Below are 12,510 nucleotides of genomic sequence, written 5' to 3' on the forward strand. Positions count from 1 at the left end.
CAGAAATGCATGTGGACAATCACGTCTGAGGAAGATGGTGCTAGAGAAGTGTGCAAGGTTCTGACATGGGATTTTCAGTGATAGTGAACAATCCCTAAGGCACTACCTTTCAGAACAGTCTTAATCTTCAATGTCTAAAAAGTTTGGTTTTGCTTCTTTGTAATTGAGAACTCTGTAGTGTGCATCAACTTTCTTCTTACAACTTGTCATTGAACTGTGGCTTACTTTTACAGAAGTCACCCTTTCCCAGAATGTGACAATAGACACGACCCAGAGGTTATCAAGACAACTTTGAGCCGCATGCTGGTGTGAACATGCTACACTGATCATTAAGTTTTTATCTTAATATAGAATAGTAAGATGTTAGCTTTCCACTTGTAATGAGGAGATCAAGTTTCCTTTTGAAATTAATTTAACTTAAACAACAACAACATTGGGGTGATGTCAAGAAAACAATAGCCCAAGGATGCCCCGCTGTGAGCAGGTGGGACTGGTCTATGCAGCGAGATGCCTGGAGATGGAGGCCATCACTGTCTGCCAGTGCCACAGGCATCGGGAAGCCACACGCTCCACACCAGGATAAACAGCATCTCCAGCCAGGCAATCTGGGCTCGCTCTTCAAGTTGCTTAGCACTTACGTTTTATTTTCTATTTGTTCGCTCAGAATTGCTTGCCTTGCCCTCTCCAGGTCTCTCTCTCTCTTTCTTTCTCTCTCTCTGTCTCTCATTTAGTACTGTAGATGGAACCCAGGGCTTTGTTAGGCAAGTGTTCTCCCCTTCCCCAACCCTCTAGGGAACCCTTCCCTTGGACCCCTAATCTCCAACAGGCCACCCTCACTTCCAGAGGCCACAGTAAGATGGGGAAACCTCTCCCCAGATCCTCCTAGAGCTTGGGAGTATTGTGTTCCGTGGTAGTGGAGGCGTTTCCCGGCCTTCTCCATGGATCTGGTCTGCAGCATGCTGGCGCCTGTGGACAACAATGTTTAATAGCTAGCAGCTCTGCAGAATCTCCCCCAGAACCGTTCTCACATGGAGGAACAAAGTTTTCATTTTAAAGCTACAGTTCGAAAATTTCTAATAACTGTCCATGGGATGATAAGGCGGAAGACAGAAAGGGAGGACTTTAGTCTCCCAAAGGCCGGTCCCTCAATCCTCCTGGCTTGTGGCCTCCTCCGCATGGACCCTGAGCTCCCCCCACAGACCCAAATGCCCATCTCTGCACGTGGTACTTGCTCTACCCGTCTCTGCTGCTTCTTCCCTGGCCACAGGCCTTCCTCCCCTCCCGTGGGAGTTTCCGGAGGACAGCAACCATAGCTGAACCTCTCTTCAGCAAACGCTCGCTGAGTGGCTGCAAGGTGCCAGGCTCTGGCCTAGGAACCGGGAAGGTGGGGTGAAGGACTCTGCTCCTTCAAGAAACCTATTGCCTTCCCCAGTCTGTCCTAAGTGCCTTTCATCTGCTGCCACATAACAAATTACCCCCAAACTAAGCATAAAACAGAAACTTACTCCTCATGCATTTTCTGCAGAATTCATGGGTACACAAGGAAAGGCAAAATCTAGTTGATTTTTTTTTTTCAGGTAAAGTTTTTGCTCAGAATATGCACAGGTATGACACAATCTGAGAGGAAACTCAGAGCAGTGTGGCTGGGTTGTTCCAGCTCAGGGTCTCTCATGAGGTTGAGCCAGGGCACAGTCACATGAAGCCAGCTGGGCTGGAGAATCTGCATCCAAGCTACCAGCGTGGCTGTTGGCTGAAGGCCTCAGTTTCCATCACATGGGCCTCTCCATGGAGTGTTTGTGACATGGCAGCTGGCCTCCCCCCAAATGCATGTCCCAAGAGAGAGAAGAGTGAGCAAGAAGGAAACAGCAGTCTCTTCTGTCTATCTTGAAAGGGGACACATCATCTCATGTGCCTGGAGTCACACAGGGGCAGGGGTTGTGGGGGCCCATCTTGAGGTCTGACTGCCACTGTAGGGCAAGTGATAGCGGACACCGAGTAAATGTCCTGTTTTTACTCTACAATGCTAAGTCAAAGCCTCTACTTTTTAAATAGACCTTAATTTTTATTTGTTATAATTAGTTATACATGACAGAAGAATGCATTTTGACATATCATACATAAATGGAGTATAACTTCTCATTCATCTGCTTGTACATGATGTGGAGTTACACAGTTTATGTAATCATATTTGCATATAGGGTAATAGAGTTCGATTCATTCTACTATCATTCCTGCCCCTGTACCCCTTCCCCCCCTTCACTCCCCTCTGTCTAGTCCAAAGTACCTGCATTCTCCCCCTTCCCCTTACTGTGAATTAGCATCCGCAGATCAGAGAAGACATTTGGCCTTTGGTTCTTTGGGCTTGGCTTATTTTGCTTAGAATAATATTCTCCAGTTCCATCTATTTACTGGAAAATAATTTTATTCTTCTTTAAGGCCGAGTAATAATCCATTATGTATATATACCACAATTTTTTTTTTATCTATTCATCTGTTGAAGGGCACCTAGGTTGGGCCCATAGTTTAGCTATTGTGAGTAGACCTTTTTTTTAGCAGACTTTTATTTTAGGTTTACAGAAAAAAATACATGGAAAGTGAAGTAAATTCCCATATATCCACTACCTGTTCCCCATGTACAGTCTCCCCCATTGCCAACTCCCCCACCAGAGTGGCATATTTGTTATAATTTAAAAACCCCACCAACATATTGGTATCACCCAATATTCCTAGTTTACATTGGGGTTCACTGTTGGTGGTGGACATTCTGTAGGTTTCAAGGGATGTATGATAACATGCTTTAAAGTTGTACATAGACATAATTTATATGTCAATGTGGAGAGGCCGATGCCATTGAAAGAAGAATCCACTCAGAAGGACACACACCAAGGACCATGTGCAGGCACAGAGGAAAAGCCAGGTTTGGGTAGGGGAGATGTGAAGGCAGAGGCCAGTGGCTATGTTGGGGTGTCCTGGGAATGCCAGCAGGGCAGAGTGAACACGTCAGGGTGGGCTAGTGTGAATGGTTCAGGCTAGCTCTGGGCTGTTGTGCTATTCTGGGCAAGCTGACACCTGAGCCTGGGTGATTTAGGGCAGGAGAATATTGGCTTGGTGTGTGGGAGTCTGATGCTCGGATGAGTGGGGATGTAGTTCTTGGACAGGTCTCTAGCCAGTAGTTTGGCCCTGTGATTTCTGGATGCTAAACAGACACTTGGAATCTAGGAAAACATACTAAGAACATGTACAACCCACCGTGACATTGTCACACAGAGGAGTTTCGCTGCCCTGCAAATTCCCGAGGTCTGCCTACTCATCGCCTGTCCCAGCCACTGTACCTGCCAATCTTCCATCATCTCCACACAAAAGCTGTCTAGTTGGAATTACAGAGTGCACAACTTTTTCAGATTGACTTCTTTTACTTAGTAATATGCATTTAAATTTCCTCTGTGTATTCTCATGGCTTATAGCTCATTCATTTTGCTTTTGTTTTAAACAAACAAATAAACAAAAAGCCAGGGCATAATTTTTATTCTGGCTTTGCTGATTGTATCAGTTTTGTGTTTTTAATCCTCCACTAAGCTTAAATAATTTGAATGGTTTACCCAGCTAATATTTTTGCTGGGAAAAAAAAAAAAGGAAAAGAACTCCATAGTGTTTGGGTAAGAATATGATTCGTCTTGCTCTTAATTTCTGTCTTTTCCCCCTTCAATTAGATTCTCTAAGCTTCTTGCCAGAACATGCATGTGAAAAATCACTCTCTGAAACCCTTATTATATTCCACTTAAAATAGATTTTGTTTAACGTACAAAATAATCAAGTCTTGCTGAAGGAACCAAGTTTTCTTGAAGGAAGGTCTGTGTTCTCTGTGTTGGTTGACAAAGGGACCTGTCCCAGGAGGCGGCTCAATATTAATTAGAGACCTCAGGTAGAAGGCAAGGAAACTATTCTCTTTTCATGGGGACAAATAGAGCAAGATCATTGCAATGTGACCCTCTCCTGCAAATGACAAAGTTAGCAATGTCGATGGCTGTATGACTTTCCTCTCTCACCCAAATGGGACTTTGAGGAGAGCTAGAACTACCATTGCAATAATGGTAGTTCTTTCTTTCTCTGATAAGATGGCTAGTGGCTTTCACCCAAAACAAAACACACAAGCAAAAACCATGAATGCTAGCGCCCATGTATTTAGGTGAAAACCAGTCATAGACCCCTGTGTATGGAAAGGCATAGAAAGCCCTAGGAAAGGAGATTTGGAATGAGTTAGAAAGATGTGCTTTGTTCAAGTCTGAGTAGATAATCAAGGGGACTCTTTAAAATCGGTTAGCATTTAAGGATGATGATAATGATATTTGAATTTGTATCTATTGACTGATGTTTTGTGTCTATGTGATGTAATCATTCTGCTTAGCTGTTTTAACAGCAGTATTTGTAAGAAAATGGAGTAAACGAGTGGGAAAATGTTCTTCAAGCAGCAATACCTTTGAAAGTAGAGAGCTGTTTGGATCTTGAGGCATTGTGTTAGCCAGTTTTTCCAAATACCTGAGATAATCCACTTAGAAAGAGAAAAGGTTTATTTTGGTTCACGATATTGAAAGTTCCAACCCAATCGATTGGAGCCTGTGGTGAGGCAGCATGTCATGGCAGGAAGCGTGAGGCAGAGCAAAACAACCCACCTCACCACCAGGGAGCAAAAGGTGGGGAGGAGGCTGGGAAGGAGTCCCACAATTCCCTTCACCTAATGACCTCTCACTAGGTCCCAGCCCTTAAAGGATCCACTTCTTCCTAATAGCACTAACTTGGGGACTGAGCCTTAAGTGCATGGGCCTCTGGGGACATTTAAGATCCCTATGACAGCAAACATCAATAGTCACCACCCTCTCCCTCATGGCAACAAAACCTCCTGAGGCCAAAGGTGTAATACTGATACCTAAAGGGTAAAACAGTTCTTGAAGGACCTCCTTAAAAATAGAACCCTACCAAGGGATTGCAAATATCCTGCCATCTTTCAAGACTCTTCTTTTCTTTCCTTCCTTCCTTCCTTCTGATCTTTTTTCTCTTTCTTTCTTTCCTTTTAACTGGGGTCTTGATACATTGCCCACGCTGGCCTCTTACTTGCAATCCTCTGCCTCAGCCTCCTGAGTAGCTGGGGTATAGGCATGCACTGCTGTGCTTTGCTAAAGATAATACCTCATAATCTGAATTGTATTGATGCTGGGGATCCAGCTCTTTTCTTCCCCCCTAAGAAAGAAGGTCTCACTATATTGCCCAGGCTAGCCCTGATTGCCTGGGCTCAAGCAGTCCACCTGCTTCAGCCCCCCAAGTAGCTGGACTTACAGGCATATATCACCACCTGACTTAAGACATTTTCTAAATATCAACCATTTCTATTCCCACACCTTCCTCACATGCAATGCACCTTGGTTAGCAGCATTCCCAGAGTGGGGACAGTCCTCCACAGGAGTAGGATGGAGAAAGCGCGTGTCCAGTGATTCTTACGAGCACTGTGGGACTCAGGATGGGAGAGCATCCCTTCCTTTCCAGTTTCAGGTGACTTGGCAGGTAGAAGTGAGTCAGTTTCCTGGCTTCTGCATGGGCCATCTGAGAAGCTCACATTGAAGGACAAATACATCTGAAAGATCGCCTGGATCCTAATGAGGGTTTGCCAGTAATTAACAGTTGACATTCTTTTTTAAAATATTTTATTTAGAGACAGGGTCTCACTAAGTTGCTTATGGCCTCGCTAAGTTGCTGAGGTTGACTTTGAACTTGTGATCCTCCTGCCTCAGCCTCTTGAATCTATAGTTGACATACTGTATCTGTAAGTCAAAGACAGGGGTTGGACCCACAGTCCATAGGGTCCACTACAGCAATGATATTCCACTGTTCCATTTGGGGAAGCAGGTGAGTCCTGTGTAATTGTATAGGGTGAGGTTCCTGTGCTTTCCATACAGTAAATCAAATCCAGTGTTGCCAGTTGGTGGTGGTCACATCTGACTTGTCAATGTTATTTAACTCCCCAGTGTTATTGGCTTTTTAAATTAGTTGCCAATAGATGTCTCCTATTTGTTTCTTGCTCATCTTGGAAATTCTGGATCTGGCAACACACAAGTCCTCTTTCCTGTGCAACAACCTTTCCCAGTGTGGGCATGCTTGTTCACAACCCCACCTGGCCTGTTTTTGTCATTCCCATCCCTTCCTGGCCACCGTGGAAGTTTGAGTTTCGAGTCCTGTTTTAATCCTCTCCATATTCCTTGGACCACTCGAGACAGTGATGCTTGATAAAGGGCACATAGTCAAGCCTTTTTCCATGTGTTTCTGCTGCTTGGAATGCTCAAGGGAGGTGTGCTTTGTGAGCACGTGGGCTGTGGACATGCCTGCCTGGTTTGTTCCTGACCGCAGAGGTTGGAGGAGAGCTAGAAGCTGAACATCTTGTGATGGTTCCAGAAAGCTCCCCATTCAGGTGGCTGCAATACAGAGGGGCAGAAAGGGTAGAAGGGATGCTAAATAAACATCTGTGTGCATCGGTGAGAGATGAGATCCACAGAGAAAAACACTTACAGGGTTTTCATGTGCCTTTTCCCCTTCCTTCTCTTACCCTACCGTCCAGGTCCATGCCACAAACGGCGGACGGGTGGCTGCTGTACCCAGCTGGGCTCTCTGTCAGCCCTGAAGCACGCTGTCCTGGGGCTCTACCTGCTGGTCTTCCTGATCCTCGTGGGCATCTTCATCTTAGCAGGTAAGAGCAGCTCTTTTCAATCCTGGACTTCAGGATGAGAGAGACCTGGAGCCTCTGCTCTTCATCCCCACTGTGATGAACCCAGATGAGGTCCTTATCACCCTGGATACAACAGAGGAAGAAACTGGCTGGTCTTTCCATCTGGGTAGGGCCCTTCCATAACATTGCTTGCTTCATGCGAGAGTAACTGGCAGGTGTTACATGAGCTGGGGAACCTGAGTCCGGCAGTGGGGGTCTAGCGGCTCAGTGTGGCTTCTGATGCTTCCTACTTCCTCCAGAGACCCTGCTGTACCCTGGGCCCTCCTAGGCCTCGGAAGTGTGGTTTGCACTGAGGAGGCTGAGCGTCGTCTTAGCTCCTCATCCTGGAATGCCATGGAAATAGTCACGAGCCCCTTGGCTGTTGAGGCTAATCAGGGTCTTGGTACACACGTGTTCTTTGCAATTACTGGGGGTGGGCTGAGTTGGTCCCAATTCAGCCAGGCTCTCCTCCTCAATTTCTATTTGCAAGATGGGCAGGTGATGGGCTGGGGTTTGGAGCCATTCTCTAGCCAGGGAGAAGCAGGGCTCATGGACTTAGGAAGGGATCAAATGGTGGTGGTCGTGGTGGTGGTGGTGAGGGTCTGTTGATCTTGTGCTTTGAGCGCCAGGTTCATCACCTACAGGATGTCCCACCATGATGGAGATAGTAAAGCAGAGGCTGCGGTGGTCTCCTTTGTTTCCCTTCCGGAGAAGGGCATTTCAATTCCCATCTTTCTCACTGGAGAAGCTTGATGAAGTGGAGCCAGTTTGTTTCAATCCAGCGTGTCTCAATGGCTGAGCCAGGCTCTGTGCTAGGATTGGGATATAACTAAATAAGACCCAGGGGCTTCTCTCAAGGAACTTCAAATCTGGAGGCCGAGGCAGGGGCAGATAGAGCCCTCTCTCAAGGTGGAACACAACAAGCCCTTTAGGGCACAAATAGTCTCATGGTGAAGCCCAGGAGGCATGCATTCTGGGAGGGAGGCTGTTGCATGGAGGAGGGCGGGGTTGGTCTGAGTGAGGCTGCTGGCCAGGAAGAGCTGACTTGCAGGGCCGAGGGTGGGGTCCTTGAGTTAACTCTAGGGCAGGAATCTGGAGGTCCAACCCTTCTAGGTCTCTGTTTTCTGGAAAACCAAGGTAAATGCCCAGGATCTCTCTGGTCTTGACGCACTCCCCATCAAGTGGGACTACTCGCTTGGGCACGATAATGGGATGCCCAGTGCTACCTGGGCCTTCAGGTCTCCATACTCAGGGTATCAGGAGTGATGTCTGTCCCACCAGCCAGTGACCTGGGGGGCAGCCAACAGCAACAAGAGAAATTCATGACTCATCCCAGGGACCAAAGAATGGTGTCCAGCAAGATCTATCATAGGCCAAGCCAGCCAGTGGTTGATTTGAACATGTTCTTGGGCTGCTCAGTAAGAGTTTGCAATCTGGGTTTTGTGGGTTTGGCTGCCAGGACCATAACAAATTTCTGGAATGTTTGGAGAGCATTTCAACCTAGCAGGAAAGCCAGACTGTGGTATTAGAACTTCCCTGTGGACCAGGAACTTTAGGTGACATAAGAGGGTCTAGAGGAAAGGCATGATGCTGGTGGGGCCTGGGATGGGTGTCTGGAGGCCTGGAGGGCCCACAGGGAATCTTCTCCTGGGGGAAAAACACTTGTAGGCGTATTGAAGTCCTGCCATGTGGAAAGGGTGGACATGTTCTGTATGACCCAAGGGAAGAACTAGGACCAGTGGGTGGGTATCATGATCAGGCAGATTTCCATTCACAATAGAGGAGAGTTTGCTAATTGGTTGTGCTGTCCAGCTTGACGCAGGAAGGCTTTTCCCTGGCTTGGAGGTCGAATGGGATTTATGATGACATCTCGAAAGCTTTGGAAAGGAGGGTGGAACAGGACCTCACAACCCCATGAAAATGTTGCCACGCTTCCTTGTTATTCCAGGTGGAAACCTGGGAGGATTTTATGATCGTTATAATCACCTTTAAACCTGAAGATTGGGGCTCCACATTGCCTGTGTGGAATGAGAATGCTGAGTGGATTGGAGCTGATCTGAGGAGATAGTGTCATACTTTATCTCTTGGCTCTGGGAGAGGGCCACTGTTACCTTCCCAGGTTCCTGTCTGAAAAATCATGTTGACCTCTGAGAGAGACTTGGTGAAGGTGCCAACAAAGAGTGGAATCCATGGCTGCCTCTGCCAGGGGAAGGGAACGCGGTGGACAAGTCAGTGTTCCTTTGGGAGGCTCTGCCTGATCTAGGGAGGTTTCTTCACATACCCCACTGAAGGCCTTCCGTTATACACCCTTTCCAGCAAATGCTAATATGGCAGAGGGAGATCCATGGGTCAATGTGAACCAGAGCTTGCTTGGTCTCCTGTTGGGTTCCTGCTATGGGAGCTTCCACTTCTTGGAGAGGTCCTTGCCCAGGACATCTGTTTGAACCACTCTTAAACTTCAAAACCTCCTTATCAACATGAATCTCATACCCTCCAACTGGATGACAGAATTAGCCCCTGTCACAAGTGCCATGTTGGAATACCTAGCTGGCAATATCTCACTGGAGTGCAAATACTTTCTATTTCCAGTATTACAAAACCATAATCTCATTATGCCAAAATATTACCCTTATAAACTCCTCATGGACTTCTCACAAGTCATGGCCTTGCCCAAATATTCAAAATAAAAGGCAAATACTGTAACTTGTGTTTATGCAACAGAGAGATTAATCCGTTCAGAACCTTATTATTCTCCCAGTTGGATCTTGGGCTTTGTATCCAACAACCCACTCCTGAGCAGCAACTCCCCTCCGATATTCCCAGGAGCTATACCCTCTGATATTCCCGGGTTCCATTACCTCAACTCACAGCCTTCCAGGATCTCTGAGGATGCTACTGTAGTTGATTTCTTCTACCTCCAAATTCCTTTTTTTGTTTTTTTTTTAAACTCTTTGCAACACATTTTGTCAAACACCTGGGCTGGTAGTTTCCAGTTGTGTTATTGTTGTGTTGCACAGTCACTGTAGACAATGCAGACCATTGGGTTTAAGTTCATCAACAAGAGAATTAAGATCAGCCAATCAGGTGGTCAGGAGGTTCCCAATCAGCACTTCAGGCAAGATATTCTCAGTGATAGAGTTAAGGAGTTAGGAGATTCCATCTCACCCGCAACCATTCTGGGACACCTCTGGGGTGACTAACTCTGGTCATCTGGAGTCACCACTTCCTCCTCTTTACTGTGACAACTCCATTGACAAATCTGAGAAGCAGAAAGGAAGGTGCAAACACCTGGGGAGCTGATGTGGGGGGTGTTACAGCATCACAGCAGCAGAGAGAGACTGGGCCAGGGAGAGCTCTGGTGAGCAGGGCTCCTCACCCCAGAAGCTGACTTTCCTAACAGCAAGAGCCAGTCACGTTATCTTCCTTTGTAAATGCTTGACTTCTGCCTGTGTCCTTGGTGGGTAAAGGGCCGAGGGACAAGCCCTGGGAATAATAAGTCATGAGATATGATAGATGTGCTGGGTGGGTTTAAAGTGATAAACACACACACACACTCAATATGATGTTGCTTGTGCTATGTGCTAAATTATGTCAAGGAGAGCCTGATTCCTGAGGATTGGTGGGTGGGGAAGGCCTCAGCCTGGGGAAGACCTGTCCAGATATTTGAACTAAGCGACCTGCTTCTTTCAAGCAGGTGGGTCCCTGGATTCCACAGACCGAGAACCGTGTGCTCTGAGCCCATGTTATTTATATGGTAGATTCTGACTCTAACATGCATCTTAGGAATAAGAGCATGGTGCCACCAGCCTATTGGGACACTCTGATCAGAAACAACCCCATGGGAGTTCACCCTTTCTTATCCTAAGGATGCCGCTGGGGAATGTTGTTCATGACATCCCAGAATGTTGACTTTGGAGGACCCACGAGGAATTATTTTGTCTCAGTTGCAGAAGGAGGAATGCATTCTTTGAGCAATTAGGTTGTTTTCACCTTGAGGAGGCTGCAACTCTGAGGTCATTAAAATCACTTCCAAGGGGGCAATTAACACAAAGGAGGCAGCTGCCATCTCATCGTAACATGGGGATTCAAAGATAGTTAACGCGATAACCAGCAGGCAGATGGGAGGTCCACCCTAGCAAGCTCACTGGACTTAGGGAATGCATTTTTGAGAAAGGCTCATTCCTGGCTCTGTCAGTGTTTCGCTGCTTGTCCCCCCTTGTCCTCATCTGCTTCTGCCTTAGTGTATCTTATGCATCCTTATGAGCTGCCGTGATCCCCTTTGGAACAATGAAGGCTGTAGTACAGTTTTGTCTTATTAAAAAAATCCTCCCTGTTCTATTTGATTGCTCAAGTGCATGGTGTTTTTAAATATGTGAATGGATGAATAAACGAGTGACAGAGAGAAGGAAGCTTGGGAAAATACCTGTGATTATTTCAATTTAACTCAGCATCTGAAGGACATGAACATTGTGTCACCACGCTAGGACTTTAGGTTAGGAGAAGTAGATGTGCCATTAATTTAATGAACACACTTACCATAGCGTACGCCAGTCTGGCTCCAAAACTCAGATGTGTAACAGTGGAAAGTACTTCTTGGTCCTCCCTGTCTCCATGTTCCTTCTGAGTGCTGTGGTGGCATTGAATCCTGGCTCCTCTGTTACCAGCTGTGTGATCTTGGTCAAGTTACCCGACCTTTCTGAACCTGAGTTCCCCCATCTGAAGATGGAAGGAACAGGTTCCTCTCTGCCTCACTGGGTTGTTCTGAGGGTTAAAAAGTTAGTATGTCTAAAGCAACTAGGGCAGAGGCTGCACACAGGAGCGCGGAGGAAGCCGGAGTGAGTGAGTTCTGTCACTACTGCGGCTGTGCTTCGTGTTGGTATGGATGCTCTTTCTTTTTCTTGGTTTTCTCTGCAGCCAGTTAAACCTGATAACCTAAACTGACATTCAATCCCAGTTCATCTGCTAATACTTTGTAATCTTGGGAACACCACTTTCCCATCTAATTCATTCATAAAATAAGCAGGGTGACCTTGATCTAGACACATTGTATATCTCAACCAGTACACACATGGAATCAAAACCCAGATAATACTTACAAGTGTGAGGACCACTGATGGTTTTCTATGCTATTCTATTTTTTTAAGATGGTCCCAACCCATCCATTTATTTCCTAATCCAAAATGGATCAAAATCGTAGTCTGCAAAACAATAGGCTAAATGATAGTTCTACTTTTCTCTGTGTCTTTCAAAAATTCTATGAGAATAGCTTTATACTCTTCAGATTGTGGCTTTGAGGTCAAACATACTGGTTCAAACCCAGGCTGTGTTTCAGAAGTCTCCGTCATTTTGGGGCAAGTGAGGTAGCCTCTAAGACCCCGGTTTCCTCCTCTAGAACATGGATGAACTCCAGAGCATTGCAGCGAAGACTAAATTGATTAAACACGAAGACTCTAAGTCCTTGGCACACAAAAAGAGTTCAACAAGTATTAGTTATTGTTATTAACACATTCAGAGGGCTTTTGCTTCCAGAACAGCAGAGGAGTAGGAAACACAACTGGACACCACTCCTGGTGCAGTCTGACCAAGGCAGAGGGCAGAGGGCAGAGAGGGCTGTGGCCAAGTGGGACCTGGTCTCTGTCTGTCGCTGCAGCCTAGATTTGCCCGAGCCCTTCCAGAGATGACACACAGTACCACAGGTCACCACATCCATATTCTGCTGGAATCCTATGCAGCCCTTAAAGGTCATGTCCGCTCCCCTC

General features: G+C 46.4%; 1 protein-coding gene across 1 annotated transcript in view; it reads left to right on the forward strand.

Annotated features, from left to right (window-relative positions):
- The window catches only part of SCARA5 (scavenger receptor class A member 5), a 106,632-nt gene that overhangs the window by 19,679 nt on the left and 74,443 nt on the right, over window positions 1–12,510 (forward strand). Inside the window, exon 3 of the mRNA XM_079139956.1 lies at window positions 6,605–6,733. Coding sequence (XP_078996082.1) covers window positions 6,605–6,733 — 129 coding nt within the window. The remainder of the gene's footprint in view (window positions 1–6,604; window positions 6,734–12,510) is intronic.

Source organism: Sciurus vulgaris (assembly GCF_902686455.1).
Source record: "Sciurus vulgaris genome assembly, chromosome: 5".
NCBI lineage: Eukaryota > Metazoa > Chordata > Mammalia > Rodentia > Sciuridae > Sciurus > Sciurus vulgaris.